Genomic DNA, 22,021 nt, shown 5'->3' with positions numbered 1-22,021 from the left:
CCTAATTTTTCTCATGCATTCACATAAGAGAAGAAATGGTATTATGAACTGGGTCATTTTATATTTTTGTTCTTATTTCGTCTTTTTTTCTTTTTTCGGCCTTGGTGTCTCCCTACCACATGAAAATATAACAAAATGAAAATATAAACAAAAAAACTGCTGCATTCATGTTGATATAAACAAAAAAAAGAAAAAAGTTATATAAATATACGAGTCCAACATATTTCCAGCAGGTATTTTTTCCTTTTCTTTTTTTTCTTTTTTTTTTTCTTTTCTTTTTCTTTTCATCCTGTGATCCGCTGACAGTCTCCTTACAAAGCCAGACAGATTCCTCGCATCTAAGACTCAAGCTTAGCCCCTTCGATACTGGGACACATTTTTTATCTTGGAGATTTGTGTACGATTAGACCATTTTATAGACATTAAGAAAGGTCTATGGAAGTCAGAACATTAAAGGCCAGTTTTCACTATCTTAATCCCCCATACAAGTTTCTGAAGCTGTATATCACCAAATAGTAAGCAGAATGAATATGAAAACGCGTCATGGTACTGAACGAGTTAAGACAAAATTTTTATTAGAGGAAGGAAGCTCGGTGTGTTTGTTAATCGACTTGAGCTAAAGGGAAAATTACAAACAAACCATCAGACATACACGTGGCAGTTCCTGAATAAAGCATAGCTGACATCTACCCTAACCTGACATCTACCCTAGCCTAACCTATCCTAACATCTCCCCTAACCTAACCTAACCTTACATCTACCCTAAGCTAACCTAACCTACCCTGAAATACCTATCTGCCTACTTCTCGCCATCATGTTCTTCCTAATCTCTGCCTAATCTAACTCTGTCTTCTAACCAGGACTGTAAACTTTGCCAGTCTTCACCAAGAGAAGCCACGGTAGGAAATTATGAAAGGGAATAAAGTTTAAAAAGAAAGACGTGAGAATATTCAGGTTTGCAGACAGCAGGGAGGGGGATCAGCGGAATACATTAGTGGAAGAAGTCATGTGCTGGTAAAAAGAAAAAAAAAAAAAAAAAGGTTAGTAAAAGAAAAAAAGGAAATATATTCGCAGCTAAAAAGGAAAGATTTTAGAATATTAACATTCCCAATTTGAAGGGAAGATTATAAAAAATATTAAGCATAAAATATTGAAGGGAAAATTATGAAAACAAGAACACTCGCCGTAAAATGAAACAATATTTGCAGTTTCACGAGAAAATCATTTGAAGGCAAGATTTTTTAACAGCTGAAGAGAAAACAAAACCCAAATAATATTCCCGATTAAAAAATAAATAAATAAATATTCGTACGAAAGCAAATTATAAAACATCCACACCATGATAAACTATAAATTACAAACACAATATTACACGACCGAATGTAACAATGTACCGAGCTTGTTACCACGCAAGGGTATTACACAAGAACTATTAGCGAGCAGACCAACAAAACACGCATAGTAATGATAAATGCAAAGGAATTATGGAGGTGGCGTGTGTGTGTCTGTGTCTCTGTATGTCTGTATGTATGTCTTTCCGTCTTTGGTTGTGTGTCGGCTTCTCTGTGTGTCGGTTTCTTTGACGTGTGTTTGTATGTTTGTCTATCTGTGTCTCGTCTCTGTCTGTCTGTCTGTCTATCTGTGTCTCGTCTCTGTCTGTCTGTCTGTCTCTCTGTCTCTGTCTCTGTCTCTCTCTCTCTCTCTCTCTCTCTCTCTCTCTCTCTCTCTCTCTCTCTCTCTCTCTCCCCACCGCACTGCACAACACAACACACACTACAACACACAAAAAACAGTAACTAGCCGCCAATCACAACTTATAAACAACATAAAAGGGATCCTGGGAATTTACTGCAGTCATAACAAAGGGCTTACATGTGTGGCGTGTGTGCGTGTGCATGTGTGCGCGTGCGTGCGTGCCCTTTGCAGGTGAACACGCGAGGCCAAGGTAAATAATCAGGTTTGCTCTTATTAATGAAGATGGAACACGTGGCGCCGTTTCCCCCGTCTGCGTCTTCTTCAGGAAAAATATACTACCCTTGTTTTAGCCGCAGTTTGTTCCTTTATTTATTAGTGTTTTGCTCAACTATACTGGTCCGCCGCGGCTGTCTATCTGGCTTAAGACGGTGTTCTGAAAGGCTTCTGTGCCGCATCTCCACTACTTTCCAAAGGCTCTAGACTAATTGACGTTGCACTGGTTTCTGAAGAGACTTTTTACTGTTCTAGTGACAGATTAAAAAGATTTCTTCATTATTAGCGGAAGCAGCTGTCTTGAGAACACGGTTAATCATCACTGTGGCCTTTGAACATTGTCGTGATGAAGTGAGGTGGGTTTAAAGAGGATGTTTATGGTTCTAGAGATAAATGTAATACATTTCTATATGTTACAAATAGGAGAACGTTCTACAAACTCTGGCTAATAATATTTGTAACCTTTGTAGACGTAATGAAATTAAAACTATTTTCAAAGTGTTTTTTACGGTTCTAATAAAAGATTTCCACATTATTAGCAGAAGCAGCTTGAGGATCATAGTCGTGGTGGTGACAGGTTTTTAATTGTGTTTAGCCTTTTAGGGTTTTAGTGACCGATCAACCCCTTGGCTACCGCCCCACCGCGCGCTACTGTGAGCGAGCAATAGACAGAGGTATACGTAGCGGCTTTTGACCAATTTTTAATAATTTTTATCATGAATTAGTAAATGGAGAACATTTCTCACTGAAAATTTGCCTGGAGCACCGTGATTCATTTCTTTGTCTACCTTAATAAAAGAAATGTGAAACTCTCTATTTACTTCAAAAGTTAGTGCATGACGGTATGTCGGTATCGCACGGAACTGTGCCTGCCGGAGCTACTTGGAGGTTTCAAATACTTGATAAATGGAAGATTATAAGACTACTGATAATGTGTTGTGTTCGCTTATAATGACAACTGATGATCGTGCTTACTCTGGTTGGGATATCAGTTCCATACATCCTTCTATCCACGGGTTTGAACAAAGATAACAGAGGGGAGTGGAGCCCATGAGATACTTTAGCATGGATGGACAGTATTATTTCGCACGCAACACCACCTCAGGGCACCAACTCCCACATGACGCCCACCAACACACCATCACTCAAACATTTTTCCCATTGTAGTTTTCTTTCGTATTTCTGATTATGAACACTTTGCACATTTACTGCAAATATTAGACATACGAAACCAACAATAACGATAAAAAAAAAAGAATAATATAGACAATTAAATAAATGAAAAATGAAAAGAAAAATATATATGGTAGCGCTATCATGAGTAGTAGTAGTATGCTTCCAGTAGTAGTAGTAGTAGTAGTAGGAGTAGGAGGAGGAGGAGGAGGAGGAGGAGGAGGAGGAGGAGGAGTACCAGCAGCATAATAGGGTATTAGAGGTTAGGCTACGAGTTTACTCACCATAATGATGATTGTTTATCGTTGATGTACTGTTCAGCTTTCATTCATCCATTGACACAGTTTATCAACCACTTAATCATAAAAAAAAAATAAATAACTACGTATATCGTGCACTTATAAAACACTTATCCCCGGTGCTGCTGCTGCTGCTGCTGCGGGGCGTCAGGACGAGCGTTACCAAAAATGTTTGCATCAGCTCCCAGCAGGAGTCAACAATCGACTATATATTATCACCTATCATTTTACTACCTACTCGTATCACTTTCCTCACTTCACTTTCCTCGAACAGGTCACTGCAGACGCTGCCCTCACTACCTTCCTCACTATAGTCATCATCAGTCTCTTGGTACGTATTCTGAGTCAGAATTACCCTCGTTTTCCTGCATTTTCGCCACACACACGTTCGCGATAGGCAAAAATAAGAAAAGGCCAGGAGATACTAGTTAGACATAAATGTGACTATCAAAACAACACTAATTCATATCTTATCATGAGACGCAGGCCACATCGCGTCATGCCATACTTAGTGATCACTAATTGCCAATTGGCTAATGTATTGGGGGGCGGGGGATGTGATTGTGGGAGGAGCTTAGACATACCAGATATCAGTAGCTAATACCGTGTCTTCAAGCCAACACAAACAAATATACCGTCTAAAATTAATAACTTTGCTCCATTGCGTATGGTAACACGTAGCAGTATATATTATGACGGCACCACCAGAATGCTTACGAGGCCGGGATCCACAAAATTTAACAACTAACTTCCGGCCGCGATATGATATCCACCGGCACGATAGCGAAGGTGTTAACACGATTTTTGCATTAATAACAGAAGAAACATTACTGAGAACCCTGCAAGTCATCGTGGTGAGAGACCAAAGTGTTTCTGAATCCTTAATGCGTCAGCAACTACTTGCGGACGCTGGCAACCCACACACGACACGCCAAGCCACTCACTCTTATTACGCAGGACTGTTTCGTGTTTCCTAGTGAAAATTGAGGCCGACGCCAAGAGCTGGCACAAAAAAACAGCAGCATACCCGTTGACCCCCGCGAGGTGTTGTTTTGGTTGGGTCAAGATGTCGCAACAAACAAAAATTGAAATAACAGTTATAATGATGAGTATTGAATGCGACCGCCTTTATTTTCTTTTTTTTTTCATTCCACGGCATGGTTTCTAATCCGACAACGCAATCTTCAATCCGGTCCGGACACGTGGTTTCTGATCCCATAAGAAGTTTAGTAATCCCATAATCAAGTTAATAATCACACAAAAAAAGTATTTAATATCTCCCCTAAAGTTTCTAATTCCACAGCATGGTTTCTAATTCCACCACGCAGTTTTCGGTGCCATTACCCACAAACACGAAACAAGCGTCAAGGGTGCCAACCCTTCCCCGCCGCCCTTCCCGCCACGGGTAATGGGGAGTTTAGCGTGGTGGCAATAGAACCATTACGACTATTGTTCGCGTGTCGGAGGGCTGAGTTCCCTTCCCGCTCCCTCGCACCAACGACCACCGGGACACACACACACACACGCCGCTGCCTGCGGGAATGTTACAGGAAATGTGACGGCGAATGTCCCAGCTCGCGTGAAGACTTGGGGCTCAAGAAAGATCGCTGTGTAACATTCCAGCGTCGACTTGAGTGTCACGGAGGAATGGTTAAAGAGGACCAGCCTGCACGTGGCGCCGCGCTGTTCTGCTACGTAGCGAGGAGAGAGCAGGCTGGGAATTGAGTTCTAGATGTGAGGGAAGGCTGGCTATTAAGTTATAGATGTGAGGGAAGGCTGAAAATTGACTTGTGATGAGAGTGAAGGCTGGCTGGTAAGTTATAGATGTGAGGGAAGACTTGTAACGTATTGGACGTAATTATCAAAATTATTAGATTTATATTGCTATACCTTTCCGCTGTACGAGTGGAAAGATCACGGTAAGGACAGGCAAGATATAATATACGTACAATTATTTCATATTATATTAAGCGGGGATGGAAAAAGAAAGTATGATAAAGTATATTAAATTTCTCTTAAAAGCCACTTTCTAATAAAAGAAAAATAAATAATAATAATAATAGTAATAACAATAATAATAATAATGAAAATAATAATAATAATAAATCCCTTGAAAACACAGCAGTCTAATCACAATTTTTTTTTTTTAAATGCACCTACGTGTAGAATTTTGTCAAATTTCATCTTGAAAACACAGCATTCAGAGATAGGTAGTGATGATTATGAGGAGCAGCAGCAGCCTATAGTGATAATCAGGAGGAGGAGGAGGAGGAGGAGCAGGAGCAGGAGCAGGAGCAGGAGGAGGAGGAGCAGAGCAGCAGCAGCAGCAGCAGCAGCAGCAGCAGCAGCAATACCTACAACAATGCAAAATCCAATCAAAACACCACAACCAATATCATGAACAAATTCAAACCCCCCCCACACACACACACACTATGAACCATTCCAGTCCAGTAGCATGCTGTCGTGACACTCGCCGCTTCACCTCCGCGGGGCTTTAAGACAATGATGCGTGCAGGCGAGGGTCGTGCGGCAGTTTTGTCCGATAATTAATTAACTTTAAAACTACTGAACTTTCACACCGCCGCTGCTGCTACTGCTGCTGCTGCTCCTCCTCCTCCTCCTCCTCCTCCTCCTCCTCCTCCTCCTGCCGCCACTGCTAATTACTGACGGTGCGGTGCGACTGTCTGTCCGTCTATCAGTTTGCCTGTTTAGTGAATTAGTGAAAACAGATTGATGCGCTCAAAATACAGGTGATTTGTACTAATGATACGCAGGAATACAGGTACAGGCGTAGTTGATACAGCGTTATACTAATAATGTACTGCCTGTAATAATGATGTACTGTTCGAATTATCTATAATGACGCACTTGAGATAGTTTAATACAGCTCGTAGTGTACTCAAAATACGCACAATACACTTATCCCCGCAATCTGATACATTTCAATTCACTACAATACGCTTCTAACACACCGATACGTCATTTTTTTAAGTGAGAAGGGAAAGTTGGCCCAGGGCAACATAAATAAAAATCCCACTATATTTTCTTACACCAAACATACTGAATATACTTAACCTCACAATTCAGTATACCTTAATAAACTACAGCACTCTTAATATACTCATTCCCTTTATTACTTTGTTTTCTCGTCTTTTTTTTTTCTTTTTTTCCGATATTGTGGTTAACTCAAAACTAAACTTATTTTCTTCTGCCGTGCCCGCCGCAATTCCTAATTACCGGTGGTGGAGAGGACTGCATGCATTGCGCGGCGTCATTTCTGGTGCCGGCGGAATGAAGGTGGAAGAAAATTAAAGCCAAGATATTTCCCCGCACTCCCTCAGCGGCGATTAAAGGAGCAAGGTGACGATTAAAGGAGGAAGACAACGATCTCCTTAATAGTCTCGTCTCTCGCGTACCTGCGCCTTAATATTCCACGTCTTGCGAACTATCGACCATTTTACTTCCTCCTCCTCCCTCTCTTCGCCCCCTCCCGCTTCTTCCCGCGGTCTCGCTCCCCACGTGACCAAAGATTCGTTATCAGTCTTGTTTATCTATATGGCTTGACTTAGCAATGCTTGCCTGTAACATCCTACCAGCACCGCTTAGTTCGTGGTTCGTGAGTCTATTAGTCTTTTGGCACCCATATCAGCGCTAGAATTTTTTTTCTCTGATTCCCATGTGCAAAGGAATGTCTTAGTTAATTTAGAAACCGATGTGCAGAAAAAATACATCAACTGTTGCACATGCGTATTCAAAATTAAAAACATAACCTTCATATTAAAGGCTGGTTACGGTAACCTTAGCGCTAACGTGATCGTAGCAACCGCTACGAGTGTTTGAACATCCTTTCCCTCAGCCGGGTAGCAGCGCCTCGTAATGTTGTTCTGGTTTGCCGCCAGGAGCCTAAGAAAGTTATCGTACTGGAAAAATTTAAGGTTGTTTTGGCTGTCCTTCTATTATCCCATGCCTCCTTTACTGTCACTCGGTCTATTACTTACACCCTTCCTTTCCATCTACGTCAAACTCAGTCTACCTCAAATTTGTTCCCTCCTCATCCCGACTTGCTAGAACTGTTATCCTGTAATAGATGACAAGATGTATGGTGATATAACAAGGATCTTTGTATAGGAATGTCTTTGCGAATTATCACATACCATCATTAGAGCAATCATAGAACGAGTGTTTTTCAAAGAAGCTGTCGTGTAAGTATAGCCCAAGTATATTAGCAGAAGTAATGTCAAAAATCCATGTACTGTAGGCTGAGAAGTTATAAATCAGTCTGCACTAGAGGAGGTAAAGCAGTTAAATCAAATCGCGCCAGAAGATGTAACGAGCACTAACGGTTTAGTACGCCGGAGGAGGAACGTTACTAGACCACAAAGCTCACCAACAACACGCCACCAAGGATAACCGAGGGAAACAAAAGAAATACGTTAAAAGATGAAGAAAAACTCAGGGAACAGCTACACACGGGCACCACAAATAGGAAAAGAACATATCAAACAATACCAAGCAATACCAAACAATACCACTCAGCTCACCTAAGTATGCATAGAAACAAACCAGTACACGTAACAAGCCACTCACTTCTCTTTCGTCCTGTAGGAACCATTCTGGACGTCTCATCCGCTCCTGGACAGTCCCGCACGACCACGACCACCACCACCACAACCCAGAAGACAAAGGGAAACTCCTGAAAACACAGTAAATCTTGTGACAAAATATTCAGCTTGAGATTATTCACACATCTCACGTATCTCTCTTGGTTCCTCTCCTCCAAGAAACTCAGCCCCTCAGTACACAGCCAACTTTTAACTCCCCTTCATGATCCAACACTGGCGTGAGAAACAGTGTTCCCAGTGGAAAAAACAAAAACGTACCATTAAAACTACCAAAACGTACAAAAGTATCACACGGCTGAAAAAAGTATCAAAAAAGTACCCACCATTGATTTTGCTAAGCAATATTTTATAATGAGGAAATTACTAAAATATTATTAAACCCTTACTCTTACGCCTGGCAGCGATGACGGGTGTCAGTCTGCAACATAATGAACACAGAGAGAGAGAGAGAGAGAGAGAGAGAGAGAGAGAGAGAGAGAGAGAGAGAGAGAGAGAGAGAGAGTGTAAAAAAAAATATTCAAAACTTATAATTAAGATAACACACACACTGTAGAATTATAATCTACATATGGAAAAATAATACATCTTTTGGTATGTTTGCACATAATATACAATATTGAGAAAAAAATAAGATCACATTTCAAACACTGTAACTGAGAAATAACTTAACATCTGCAATTGATGTGTTACCACACAATTACATAAGTACACCACTAAAATTCATAAGAAAATCCTTTAGGACTTTACTGCTTTGAAAAAAAAAAACTATATTCAATAGTATATTAGAAACTATGTAATGTTACATATGAAAAATAAACTTGACTTTGGCATAATATCACATAATAAGTATATCTCCAGAATATATATAGATCAACATTTAAATCTTATGTATATGACAAGCCTATATTTGGAGTAATAGAACCCTGATATATAGTTACTTAAACATAGACAAAAACATTCGTCTTGAGTATAGGAATGTTTCCATATATATATATATATATATATATATATATATATATATATATATATATATATATATATATATATATATATATATATATATATATATATCACTTAGCAAAAAGATAGAGAATCGTATGAACATTATAGCACTATAGTACTGTAGATCTGTAATCTCAATTCACATCATAAATTATGTCTTTGGTGTTTTCAGCACTAGAGATAAATCAATAATCCTATGGTATTCTGTGTATAATCCTATGTATAATAAAACGGTGTCCTTCATGATGAGACATATATGGAATTAAGTGCCCCAATTTTCTCTTCACCTTTTCACACAATATAATGTCATCCAGGCTCCTTTCCTAAACAAAACTGCATGTGCACATTCAACACTTACTTGAGCTTGAAATGCTTTATCTCCTCTTAAAGCTATAAGTAAGAGATTTCCTAATCTTATAGTTTTGGTTACTTCACATCTCATTTGCTCTTGAATGCTGCTTGAGCCGAGCATATCATTGCATTGCTTGGCTCCCACTCAAAACAATTGACAGCACCACCATTGCCCTTGGTTAGTAAGAGGCCATTAACTGTTTCTGTATTAAGTCTATTTCTGATGTCAGTTTTGATAAGTTTTACCTGAGAAAATATTATCTCCACTCTAGCTGATGAGAGTGGAAGGACAAGCAGAATTAGCATGAAATCTGCCAGTTTTGGATATACTAATGACCCATCACTGCTCTTAATTTTCTTGACTGAGCACCAAAACTCAGCTGGGTTTTCTGAGGTACTGAGTATGTCATGAAAAGCAAGTGACCCCCCATTTAACTTGATCGTATTCTGATTCATGTATGAATTGTGGAAATGTTGTGAAAAGTGGTACCAAACTTTTCATCCAAGTCACTCGAGCTACTGCAGGATCTAAGGCTTTTAGCAAGGGGGAATACATCACTGAGTCCTTTGAATCTCTTACGTATTTGCTCAGAAAGTATAATTTTTCTTACTAAATTGGCAAAAGGTATAAATTTTTTCCTCCCTGACAATTTCGTACCAGTTTGACATAACTTCGTAAAAAAGTACCGCTACTAACAAAAAGTATCAAAATGGTACTTTCGTACCGTCACTGGGAACCCTGGACTGAGAACACACACACACACACACACACACACACACACACACACACACACACACACACACTTTAACTTAATGAGCTAATCTTGATGTAGCAAACCCACACACACCGTTCAGTAACAACCACCACCACCACCACACCCCAAGAACTAGAAGGAACCCACCACACAAACATCAAATACAAAATAAAGCACACAAGGCCAGGCACACACTCACCCCGCCACGTCCCAGGGAGAGTCAGGAACCACCCTCACCAGTCACCACTCCTCTCCTTGATGACGTCATGCTCCGTCCTGGTATTCTTCCGCGAGCCTCGTTGAAAAAAATAGTTCCCGTGTGGTGCGTTCCTCTGCTCCGCTCTCTGTTGACACATGGAATATTCAACTTTCTCCGGCAATTACTCGCAAACTTTGATGTTCTTCGTGAGTCTGGAGAGCAAAAGTGCAAGTCTCTGTTTGTTAGCATGTCACCGGGGTGTGCTGAGGCTTCTGAGTGTGTCACTGCTACACACGCCTGGAGAAATTCTGCTTTAATTAACGCTTAATGCCCTCAATTTGTCACAGGGAGGTGATTGCTATTTTAATGCTGCCTCTATGTACTTTTCTACACCAAATAAGCTACAGTACCATCATTGTTTTTTTTTAATTTGTCAATTTGACTACTATAAGATTCATCTGTCGAGGCAAACGAAGCTTCAGTGAACGCTTTCTCTTTGCTTCACTCTCTTAACATTACTTAATAATATTTTCCTCGTCTCTCATTATCATCTACAGTACACGAGATTATTTTGTTTGTCTACTTTCCTACACAACAAAAACCCTCCCGGTTCTCGCTGTTAGTTGATGCAGTGCTTCAGTAGGTACTGAAAAACACTTCACTCTCTCACCACAAGTATTTTCAGAGGCAATAGTGATTATTAGATTGGTAATTAAGAGTGTCCCTACCGCTAATAGTGTAGACATCTTGTTAACCTCTCTCAAAACTGTAGAAAAACCATAGAAATTTGTGTCACTTGAAGTAAAGCCATGCAAAGGAAGTGTTGGCGCGGTGTAGGAGCGTTTCAGAATCTAGAGTTATAATTACACGCTACAGTAACCGCGATTCTTTTCCTTGTCTACTGCCCTGAACAAAAGCCTCTGCAACGCTCCCAGTAGAGGATCCAGTAGCAATTAGTGTAGAGGAATGGAATCAAAGGGGTAAGGTGGCTAATGTACGTTGCTACTTGTTATCCTCTGCCGTTCCTCGTAATGATTAGTGGGTTCAGCCATTTACTCGTCAGGCTGGCGTACTGCAGGTTTGTATTGGTGGGTTACTGGTTACTGGTATAGTCTTAATGCTCAGGCTACAGCTATTATTATCACTTTACTGCTACTACTACTACCACTACTACTACTGCTACTACTACTACTACTACTACTACTACTACTGCTACAGTTACTACTCTGACAATTACAATTACTATTATTACTGCTCCTGTTGCTATTCTGTTTTAGGCATTGCTGCAGCGGTTAGTGCTACTACTATGCAATTATCTCCATTACTACTATTAGTATTCTTGTTCACCTCTAAGAGTCTTCCTCGTTTTCCTCATTGTTATCGTCCTTGTCTTCCTTCGGGACAATGTATAGGGAAAAATAAGAATGGAAGGAGGGAGGAGAAAGAAAGAAAGGGCAGGAAAAGGAAGCAAAGACGATATAAGGATGAAGAGGAGGAGGAAGAGAGAGAAGTGGTAGAAAAAGGGAAAAAAATAAATGAAGAAATGAAGGGAAAAGGAAGGAAACGATAAAGATAAGGCATGCCTTACAAATGCAAGGTTGTGCATTTTGGTTTGATTCCATTCTACAAAAACGCTGTGTTGTGTGTGTGTGTGTGTGTGTGTGTGTGTGTGTGTGTGTGTGTCCTGAATAGCCAGGTTCACGACACGGAAACCTTGCTGTGACTCGTGCCAGGCTGAGCGGAGACGAGGCCTAAAACACGGAACGCTTTGCTTAACGCACTGATAAAAACACACCCAAAGTTATGCGTCACTGAGCGGCAGGCGGGACGAAGAACGAACTCCTTCCCGACACTGTACCCACCACCTGGCAAGACCCGGGCATGGGGATGGGGAGGGGCGGGGTAGAGATGGAGGAAGAAGACTATATATAGGGCTCCACACTAACACTATCATCACTCTTACAGCCTCACTATTCCAAACCCTTTTAAAAGCAACATTTATCCACCATACAATCACACACTTTATACATCATCATCACCAAATCACTATCCTTCATTACCACAGCCGTTCTCCACCACACCTACACACCACCACCATCACCACAGCGCTGCAGCAGATTCACCACTCATACACTCACACAGACACACTCAAAACTCAAAACAAATATCTGAAACAAATATCTGAAACGAGTACAGTGCGAAGACAGTGCTAGGTGTGTTGGTGAAGTGTAGGTGGTAGTGGTAGTGGCGGCGGCGGCGGTGGTGATGGCGGTGATGATAGTAGACTGTCTAGCCGTGGCCACAATATAGCATAATGAAACCTGAAGACGCAGCAGAAGAGTGTCTTTAGTCAGGCATTTTGGGATCAAGAGAGTCTCGCCCCACAGATAATTTCCTATACATTACATGGATTTGCCTATTGTTTGATACATTCAAATGAAAGTATGCATCGGTATACGCCCATTGAGGTCACTAAAAATGACAAATTGCTTACCTTGATAGAAATATAATGTTTTAAGAATATCATCTGAAATTATAAACAGAGGCTCAAACGATGTCATAGGCAGTCAGACATCATGAGATTAACTGACTTAAATTTCAGCCACATTAATGTGCAACGATACACCTGTGTTAGCTTGTAAAACTTGCCCGAAGAGTATTTATTTTCCAGCAAAAATTATAAAATCTGCCAGGTGTCAAGATATGCTCTCAGGAGTCCAGATGCTGATTACGAGAAGGTTAAATTGTTGCCAGAAATGGAGTACTTGCTAAGTTTGCGCTGGTTTAATCTGAGCCACGGGATTCGAGTCTCTGTTCGAGACAACAGTGGAAGCTGCAACACACGGCCTGTCCTTTAGCAGGTAGTCCTTTCATATAGTTAGCACACACACACACACACATTAAATGTTGCCTAATAATGTAATCCTCAGTATTTATTGTTCCGAACCAATATTTACTTGTCCGAAAATAATAATTGTTTTAAATCGTTTTCAGGTATACATGGTGCAAGTCCCTCCACCGAAGTGAATGTAATAGCAATAACATTGGGCGCCATCAAAGAGTTACTATGCAAACCTCAAATAATGGCCTGTAAGTGGTTTCCTTTTTTTTCTCTCTCTCTTTATTCTCTTTTTTTATGGGCGTAACTTTTTTCATGAGCGTAACTGCAGCAATCTCTCTCTAACATATCATAATTACTGCCTCTAACCGTACAAAATAACATCTGTTCTGGGTCACGATTCTTTAAGGTCTGTCATAGCGATACGTCAGAGAACAGCCATTGAAACGCACACAGAAGTACAGTACACACACGCTTGTAGGCACGAGAGAGAGAGAGAGAGAGAGAGAGAGAGAGAGAGAGAGAGAGAGCGAGAGCGAGAGCGAGAGCGAGAGAGACGCTTCGTAAAAGTAAGGTGGTGGCGCCTCATCAATAGTAAACAGGCGTGGAGTGGCGGGCATGATGGGTTGGTTTATTGCGGTGTTCGGCTCGCTGCCACAGATCATGTTCGTCATCTCTCGTCATCTCCGGCCAATGGCGTCTTGCTCAGGGCTACCAACTTCACTGGTGGCCTTAAGACGACCCACCAAAACTCCACTTCCTATTTTTCGTTTTACTGCTTTCCGCCATCACCACTCTCGCCTTTCATTGCTATTTCAATTCGTATTTCACAAGGCTATCTTGTTGCAGAATTGTAAATATGGGATGAAAAATATCAATAAAATAAAAACAGAAAAAAGTTAAGCCTATCAGCAGCAAATCGTGACAACCCAACACCGACCTAAAGTGGAAGGAGCTCGAGCTCGAGCTCGCTCGCTCTCTCTCTCTCTCTCTCTCTCTCTCTCTCTCTCTCTCTCTCTCCTAAATGTTCCCAATATTTCAGGCCTACCTGACTCGTTTCTCCTCCTCCATAAACTCATCCAAGGCTAAATAACAAACTATTTGTATCATGACACACACACACATTACACAATCGTTGCGGCGGCCTCGTGCTGTCCCCGCGGGCCTCGCCACAAAACAAGACAGCTCAACACTCACCTCTTTCATTTACTCGAGCCACTCCGTCTTCTTCCTCACTGACATGACTCTTTCTCGTCTCTCCTCTCCGCCACGTCATGTTCCTTAGTCTTGTAGTCACCACAATAGCAACAAAAAACAACCCTATGCCGGGTGCCCCACGCGCGTCCTCACTCATTCTGGCCGCTGCGGCTTCTGGAATCGTGGCTCCCGTGACGTCACTAATTAGACGGGCTTCCCACCACCAGGTGTCTCTGTTCCTCCTGCGAAAGGGTAACTTATCTGTGGAGGAGACTGACCTGCAGTGAAACTGACCAGGAGTCTTTTTTATGTAAGATGGGAAAACTGACCAAGGGCAACATAAAAGGGAAAAAAAGGCCAACCCAGTTGCCAGCCTCCTTGCAGGTCCGAGAGAGTTAGCCAAAAATAAGGAGAAAATGTCTCGAAATCTCCCTTTTAAATTAAGTCAAGTAATAGGAAGTTGAAAATACAGAAGCAGGCAGGGAGTTACAGAGTTTACCAGAGAAAGGTATGAATGATTAAGACTACTAATTAACTCTTGCATTAGAGGGACAAAGTAGGGTTGAGAGAAAAAAAAGTCTTGTACGGCGAGGCCGCAGGAAAGGGGAAGGAGGCATGTAGTTAGCAAGATCAGTCTGCAGTCTCCTGCTTGACAGAGTGAAGTTTGGAGTTACACGGGACTCTGCCTCTCCCTGGTGGCGCAGGTGAGGCTTGACCCACATTGACTGGACGCCTCCCCCGGGAGACAGGGAGGGTTTGATGTCCTCACGAGACACGCGAACCATTTTGAGGATTGGCTGCCCGACACATGGGGTGGAGGCACCAGCCGGTGGCAGGACGATTGACGGCGGAGCGTCCATGGAGGCGGCAGTAGAGATGCAGAATGTCACAGCCCCACTTTAGGGCGGGAGAGCGACCTGTGGCTCCCCGCCGGCGTGTGGGCGAGGAGGCCGCGCCAGTGAGCGGCGCGCTGTGCTGGGGAGGAGAGGAAGGCCCATCGCTCCGCCACTTGAGCGCCAGGCACCCACCTGCCCAAGGCCACGCGGAACGTGTCACCGCGTGGTCTGTGACGCCACGCCGGGAACGAGGACTACTGACGAGGCGAGGCGCTAGTGTCGGTGGCCTATGGGAGTCAAGAGCAAGCCGCTCAGGAAACAGGACACCCGGCGCGGAGCGAGGCGGGCCAGCACAGACAATCAGGTCCCACGGTGTGTCTCTGGTGTCGGCGGTTCCTCCAGCGTGTGTGTTGGACCAAAGTAAAAAAAACGTCGCGGAAAGTTTCTTGTCTTTAAAACTCCCGGTAAGAAACAATCACTGTTCTATCACGAATTTGTTTTAGTGAAAACATTCGTGCAGTGCACCTGTTGCTTCTTTTGACAACCAATAGCAGACTGCCAAATGTGAAGTGACCTGACAAGCACCGAGCTGTGTCACAACGCGCTGTGTCTTCCTGGCGGAAACAGCGCCACCACTCCGCCATGGATGACATGAGCGACAACTTGACAGCGAGAGGGGAGGATGATGCCGAGGGTTTCTTGGACCACGTTGGGGTCGGCAGAGGCAGGATGCAAGACATGAACGGGAGTGTGACGGCCTGGAACGGTACAGTGTGGGTTTACCCATGGGGCGCATCGCTGTACCCGTCCCGCTACACCACAGTGGAGGTGGCGGTCATCACCACCCTCGTGACAGCGGCCATGATGGTGGTGGTGGTGGGCAACATGCTGGTGATCGTGGCCATCGCCACTGAGAAGACCCTGAACAGCCTCACCAACTGGTTCATCGCGTCGCTGGCTGTGGCTGACCTGCTGCTGGGCCTGCTCATCATGCCCTTCAGCCTCGCCAACCTGCTTATGGGTTACTGGGTGTTCGGCGACCTGTGGTGTGAGCTGCACGCCGCTATAGATGTGCTGCTCTCCACCGCCTCCATTAACAACATCTGCCTCATCTCCCTCGACCGCTACTGGAGCATCACGCGTACTGTCGATTACATGAAGAAGCGAACGCCGCAGCGAGCCATCGCCATGATCGTGTTTGTATGGGTGTTCTCCGGCCTCGTGTCCATCCCGCCGCTCCTTGGGTGGAAGCAGACCCGCCCCCAGGACCTCTTCCCCAAGTGCACGGTGAGCTTCACGGGGTGGCGTGGCGATCGTCGGCCAGGAAGCAGCAGGCGTGTCCCCTGGCCTGTATATAGAAACGCTTTGCTCTCTCTCATCTCGACTATTTTCCAAGGCCACAAAGATGATTAGCCACGTTCTCAAGAGTGTTTCTCCTATTAATGTTGTAGAAAGCTTGTTAGTTTGTTAATAGAATCACGGAAACACACTTAAAATCCCAAGTCTTTTCAACTAGAGTTTTCTGAAACTAATGGGGTGCATCCAGAAGTGCTTCATAATACTGTCATCATGCAATGCCTCGCCCGTCCCTGCCTGGCCCACGCTGAGCTCAAGCTAATCCTGGCGCATTATCGCCGCTGTAGAGCCATAAATAGGATGACCTGCTCAGGGGTGGCGCCGCTGCGGGTTAAGCTAATAGCGACTGAGACAAACACGCTTCCAGTAACGCATTTTTTTTTTTTTTCCTTTTGTATATTTATTGTTTTAAAACTTGGCCGCTTTATTAAATTACACTCATCGGATATTGAATAATGGCTCGATGTTTATATGGAAAATAATAATATATACATCCACATCCACGTGTAATCTAATATTGTAAAAATTAAATGAAGAAAAAGGGCATAAAAGTTGCGGGTGGTGTACGCAATATGCAAGTGTGATGAACAATTTTTCCTGTGCAATATTGGGTCTAGTTGGAGTTCAGGCCGAGTATTGCGTTCCGACATGGATTACTGATTTTATAAATGTTACAAATGTGTTTGGAAAGGTTTGGATATTGCAACTTGGCCAAACTGGTGCCGGCTCCGACCCACCTGCTGCAGGCAGCGGGCGGGGTCGGGTGGGATGGGGTGGAGTGGGCGGACCGATGGTGGAGAGAGAGAGAGAGAGAGAGAGAGAGAGAGAGAGAGAGAGAGAGAGAGAGAGAGAGAGAGAAAGGGGGGAAGGGGAGAAACAGGAAGACAAAGTAGGAAAGAGATAGGAAGGAGCAGGAAGGGAAGGTAAAAAAGAGAAAAAGAGTGAGGGAAACAGCAAAGTGAAAGAGCGAAGACTTCTAAAATGAACGTAAGTGTAAAAGATAAGTGTAGTATAAAGAGCAGCAAAATTAAGTGTCATCTCCTCGCGTGTAATCATGATAAAAGTTGGGAGTCATCGCGGGAACAAGGCAGGTAGGTAGGCAGGCAGGGAGGGAGGGAGGGAGGCAAGCGCTGTATAAATCAAGGATCTTTTTCCACACAAGAATCACCATAAACTTTAATTCCGTGCGTTCGCCATGACAGGAGGGGGGACGTGCTCGCTGTTTTAATAATGTGCCGGGGCCGCGAGTCACGTTACAAATATTTACATCGCAACAAAAAACTAATAATCAAGTTAGTGTTGCATATGCGAGAGGTTGTGTCGATCCATAAAAGTTTATTACAATAGTAGTATAAACACGCAACCAACAACAACAACCAGCACAGTCTGTTACACGTTACGCGGCTCCAAGGGGCGGAAAAATAAATAACTTTGCGAAAACTACTCAAACTAACGAGGTAAAATGAAGTTAAAGGCTAAAACAAAAAGGAAGAGTGCGCGCGGGTGGGGATGATGTAGTAACGCGTCGCTTCTTGTCACCTGTAGCGGCTAGGATTTAATTAGCGCAGTGAAAATACTTCGTTAATTCTCAGATGACTCTTTCTTCCGCTGGCTCTAATTTACAAAACACCAGTCCTTGAATTTTCCTTCCCCAGCGTGTATCCGTGTATCCTTCCACCTCGGCTTTGGGAGAGGGAGCATGCATGGGAGCATGGGAGAAAGCCCAGGGGAGCGTCCCACGGGCTCACACACCTGCAAACGGAGCAATTTTTCCCTGGAGCGTGAAAACATCTTACAGCGCCCCGGCCTAAAGCTGACTGGCGGGGCTAAACGTTCACGCGGACCAGGGCAAATATCAAAGTGGCAATGGGAGGCACGGTACAAAGAGCGTTCTCTCCCTTCCCTTCCCTCTTCTCCGTCTTCTCCCCTCTCCTGGTACAAAGCCTTCTCTCTCCCCTCTCCCGCTGTTTCTGTTTCCTGCCAACGCAAGAGAAAGGGAGTGGGGGAACTGGTGGCGCAAAGGGTTCCTCCCACAACCACTCTCTTGGCTCCCTCTCTCGACGACCCCGTGACCCCGCAGCAACACCGCCACGACCTCTTCCTCTTAGCGGCGACAAGACCCTCCTGCAGAGGCTGACTACAAAGGCACCCTTCTGCCTGTCTGTCTTGCCGTGGACGTCTTCATCGATTGCTGTAAACGTGTCATTGTTGTTGAGTTCCTTAGAGAGAGAGAGAGAGAGAGAGAGAGAGAGAGAGAGAGAGAGAGAGAGAGAGAGAGAGAGAGAGAGAGAGAGAGAGAGAGAGAGAGAGAGAGAGAGAGAGAGAGAGAGAGAGAGAGAGAGAGAGAGAGAGAGAGAGAGAGAGAGAGAGAGAGAGAGAGAGAGAGAGAGAGAGAGAGAGAGAGAGAGAGAGAGAGAGAGAGAGAGAGAGAGAGGGGGGGGAGGGGAGTATATAGAAACGGAATCAGGCAAAGCGCCAAAGATAAATCAAGTAAAAATAAGAAAGAAAAATATTTACTGGCATTGAATAAGAAAGAAAGCACGAAAGATAAAAAGAAATGGTAAAAAAAAAGGAAAAGTCGGGAAAAGGAGGAGGAGGAGGAAAGAACAAGGAACCAAGAGAGAGAAATTAGCAAGGTAGTTAGAGAGAAAAAAAAACAACGATTCTGAAGGGGAGGAAGAAGCGCTGAGGAAAGGACGGCAAGTAACACAGCGGCGACCCTTTGGAAGGAAAACATGTACGACAACAATAACATTAAAACTGATGAGACGTAACGCAAAAACACCAACTTAGCGGAGTGGCGGGATCCTCTTTACGTGAACTTGCATCCCGAAAGTCAAGTTTATCCAGTATTTTATCTTAAGGCTAATTTGTTGTGTTGTTCCTGTTATTTTTTTTTCATTAGTTTTTTTTTTCTTTTTTCGTTCATTATTTTCCTTCTGTTTCCTTCGTTTGTCACTTTGACGCCGTCATTTTTCTTTTCTTTATCTTCATTTTAATTCTGCCGTAAATTTTCTTTCATTCTACGTCTATTTCTTTTTTTTTCTTTCTTTTTTTTTTATCCAGCATTTTCGTCTTATTTTATTTGTCTAGAATTTATCTATTGTTTTGTTTCCATTTTATTCCTTGATCTTGAGTGTCAGTTCTTCCTTAGTTTGTCCTTTCGTCCATCACCTCTTTCTAGATCTTCTGCTATATGTAGTATGTATGTATGTATGTATGTATGTATGTATGTATCCCTTTAATTAAGTCACACTTCCCGGATACCCTCACGGCGTCGTCTTAGGTTCATGCGACACCCTGAGAAGCTGTTCAGACGCGACACTTTAGCCCCGGCACTCACGCCTCGGAAGCAGTAGCTGGCGGGGCGAGGTGAATCGAGGAGGGGAGGGCGGGGCGGGTGGCACAGAGCTGGGCGGAATAGAGCACGTGAGAGTGGCAGGAGTGGGAAGAGCGGGAGGAGTGCCGTGCCTTCCGCAGTGTTTGCTTAGCCTGAGTGTTTGTTGGCGCCGCGAGAGACGAAGCGAAGGGCACCTGTTTGCTTGTTTGTTCTTGTTGATGTCACCCCTGCAGATATAGCATGAACGTGTGAGCGCGCGCTCGTTCGCACACACACACACACACACACACACACCAGTCGTGAATCACACATACAGCTCCCGCCTCTCTCGCCAGGTCTCGGACGAGCTGAGTTACGTCATCTACTCTGCGCTGGGCAGCTTCTACATCCCGAGCTGCATCATGATCTTCGTGTACATCCGCATCTTCTACGCTGCCAAGGCAAGAGCACGCCGCGGCCTGGCCAGGAGCAGACCCATCACCAGGCGCGGGACGCCCTCCGCAGCCCTCTACGCCCACATCGGCGCCGGCCACCGCGCGGGGCTGCTCACCAAGAAGGTGCTGGTGTATCACCTCAGGATTCACGAGGATATGGAGGCCGCCAATGACGAAGCCAAGGAGGGAGAGGGCGCGCCTTCCAAAACCAAGCAGCAGGATGCCCGCGAGACCTGGGACGAGACCGGGAAGGGTGTCCGCCATGCCGGCGAGGGCGCAGCCCAGCCACTTACTGAGCCGCAGCCCCACGGCGCGTCTCCAAAGGGAGGCCCGCCACATAACCAGACAGCAAACGCAAAGAGCGGCGTTCAGCCCGCTGCTCCGGTGCCTCCGCCAGCGGCAGAGCACCCCCGCAAGGTGCGCCCGCCTCCCATCAGGACGCTAACTAAGCCTCGCCGAGAGCTGATTGACGTAGGACGCGTGTCCACCAAGATTCTGGACCTTGAGAAGGTCAAGAAGCGGCTGGCTCGTAAGAAAGAGAAGAGAGCCACGTTGATCCTCGGCCTCATCATGGGTTCCTTCATCGCTTGCTGGTTGCCTTTCTTCCTGCTGTACCTGCTGGTGCCTCTGTGTCCCTCCTGCCACATCCCAGATCACGGCTTCCACATCGCCTTCTGGCTGGGGTACATGAACTCCGCCTGCAACCCCGTCATCTACACCATCTTTAACAAGGACTTCAGGCAAGCCTTCAGGAAGATACTCTTCAAGTAGATGGCGCCGCGGCCGTTCCTCTTTGAACACATTATCAACGACTCGGAACGCACGGGTGTCAGTCAGTGTTGTGGTGGTGGTGGTGCTTCTTGATTCCATTACCTTAAAGTTAGATTTAAATGACTGACGGATGCACCCCAACATTGGCTAAATATACGTAGAAAACAAAATACGTACGTGAGGTGGCTTGCCACGAATACTTCCTATCTCTGTTCCCAAGACGCCGAGGCCCGAGCTTGAGAAGCGCGGGGCGGTGGGCAACCCTGGTGTTTGTTGTCGGGCTCCCATGAAAACTACACGTCATCAGTGTTCAGTGTCATTCATATCGTTGTCCCTGAGATGAATTATAACCTCGATCCCTCACCCAGTACTTCGGAATAAACTGTACATACAACTAAAACCTGCTTTCTTTCAACCACCAAAAGTGAATGCAAGAATGAAAGGACTGGATGTGTTCCTTTAAAAAGTCGTGTAACCTTTCTGCGACCCTTTCATGATACGTATGTACACACCGTCTCTCTCTCTCTCTCTTCACCCATGCATAGAATGTAAAGCTCTTGTGTGACAGCGTCACGCATCCACGCACGCGCACGCACACACACACACAGTCCTACCCGAAGATCGGTCTATGAGCTCTGAGCTCGCTCCGTAATGGGGAAGACTGGCTGGATGACCAGCAGACGACCGAGGTGAATCACACGCCCGGTAGCTCAGTGGTTAGAGCACTGGTTTCACAAGCCAGAGGACCGGGGTTCGATTCCCGGCCGGGTGGAGATATTTGGGTGTGTCTCCTTTCACGTGTAGCCCCTGTTCACCTAGCAGTGAGTAGGTACGGGATGTAAATCGAGGAGTTGTGACCTTTTTGTCCCGGTGTGT

General features: G+C 44.5%; 1 protein-coding gene and 1 long non-coding RNA gene across 4 annotated transcripts in view; one reads left to right on the top strand and one right to left on the bottom strand.

The window, feature by feature from the left end:
* Positions 1 to 14,592, bottom strand: part of LOC123507854 — a 29,559-nt gene extending 14,967 nt beyond the window's left edge. Inside the window, exons 1-4 of one of the 3 annotated variants that reach the window (XR_006675808.1) lie at positions 14,409 to 14,592; positions 10,373 to 10,517; positions 8,452 to 8,483; positions 8,031 to 8,136 (exon numbers count right to left, since the gene is read on the bottom strand). This is a non-coding gene — a long non-coding RNA (uncharacterized LOC123507854). Of the gene's footprint in view, positions 1 to 8,030; positions 8,137 to 8,451; positions 8,484 to 10,372; positions 10,585 to 14,408 lie in introns of all 3 variants that reach the window. The other 2 variants (XR_006675807.1, XR_006675806.1) reach the window with 2 other exon arrangements.
* A 926-nt stretch (positions 14,593 to 15,518) lies between these two features.
* LOC123507896 (alpha-2Db adrenergic receptor-like) lies at positions 15,519 to 21,804 on the top strand. The gene is made up of 2 exons (XM_045261184.1): positions 15,519 to 16,531; positions 20,276 to 21,804. The coding sequence occupies exons 1-2, from the start codon at positions 15,887 to 15,889 to the stop codon at positions 21,143 to 21,145; spliced, it is 1,515 nt and encodes a 504-aa protein (XP_045117119.1). The 5' UTR covers positions 15,519 to 15,886; the 3' UTR covers positions 21,146 to 21,804.
* Positions 21,805 to 22,021: the final 217 nt, after the last annotated feature.

Source organism: Portunus trituberculatus, chromosome 23, assembly GCF_017591435.1.
Source record: "Portunus trituberculatus isolate SZX2019 chromosome 23, ASM1759143v1, whole genome shotgun sequence".
In the NCBI taxonomy this organism is placed as follows: Eukaryota; Metazoa; Arthropoda; class Malacostraca; order Decapoda; family Portunidae; genus Portunus; species Portunus trituberculatus.
This window is presented reverse-complemented; position numbering and strand designations above follow the sequence as displayed.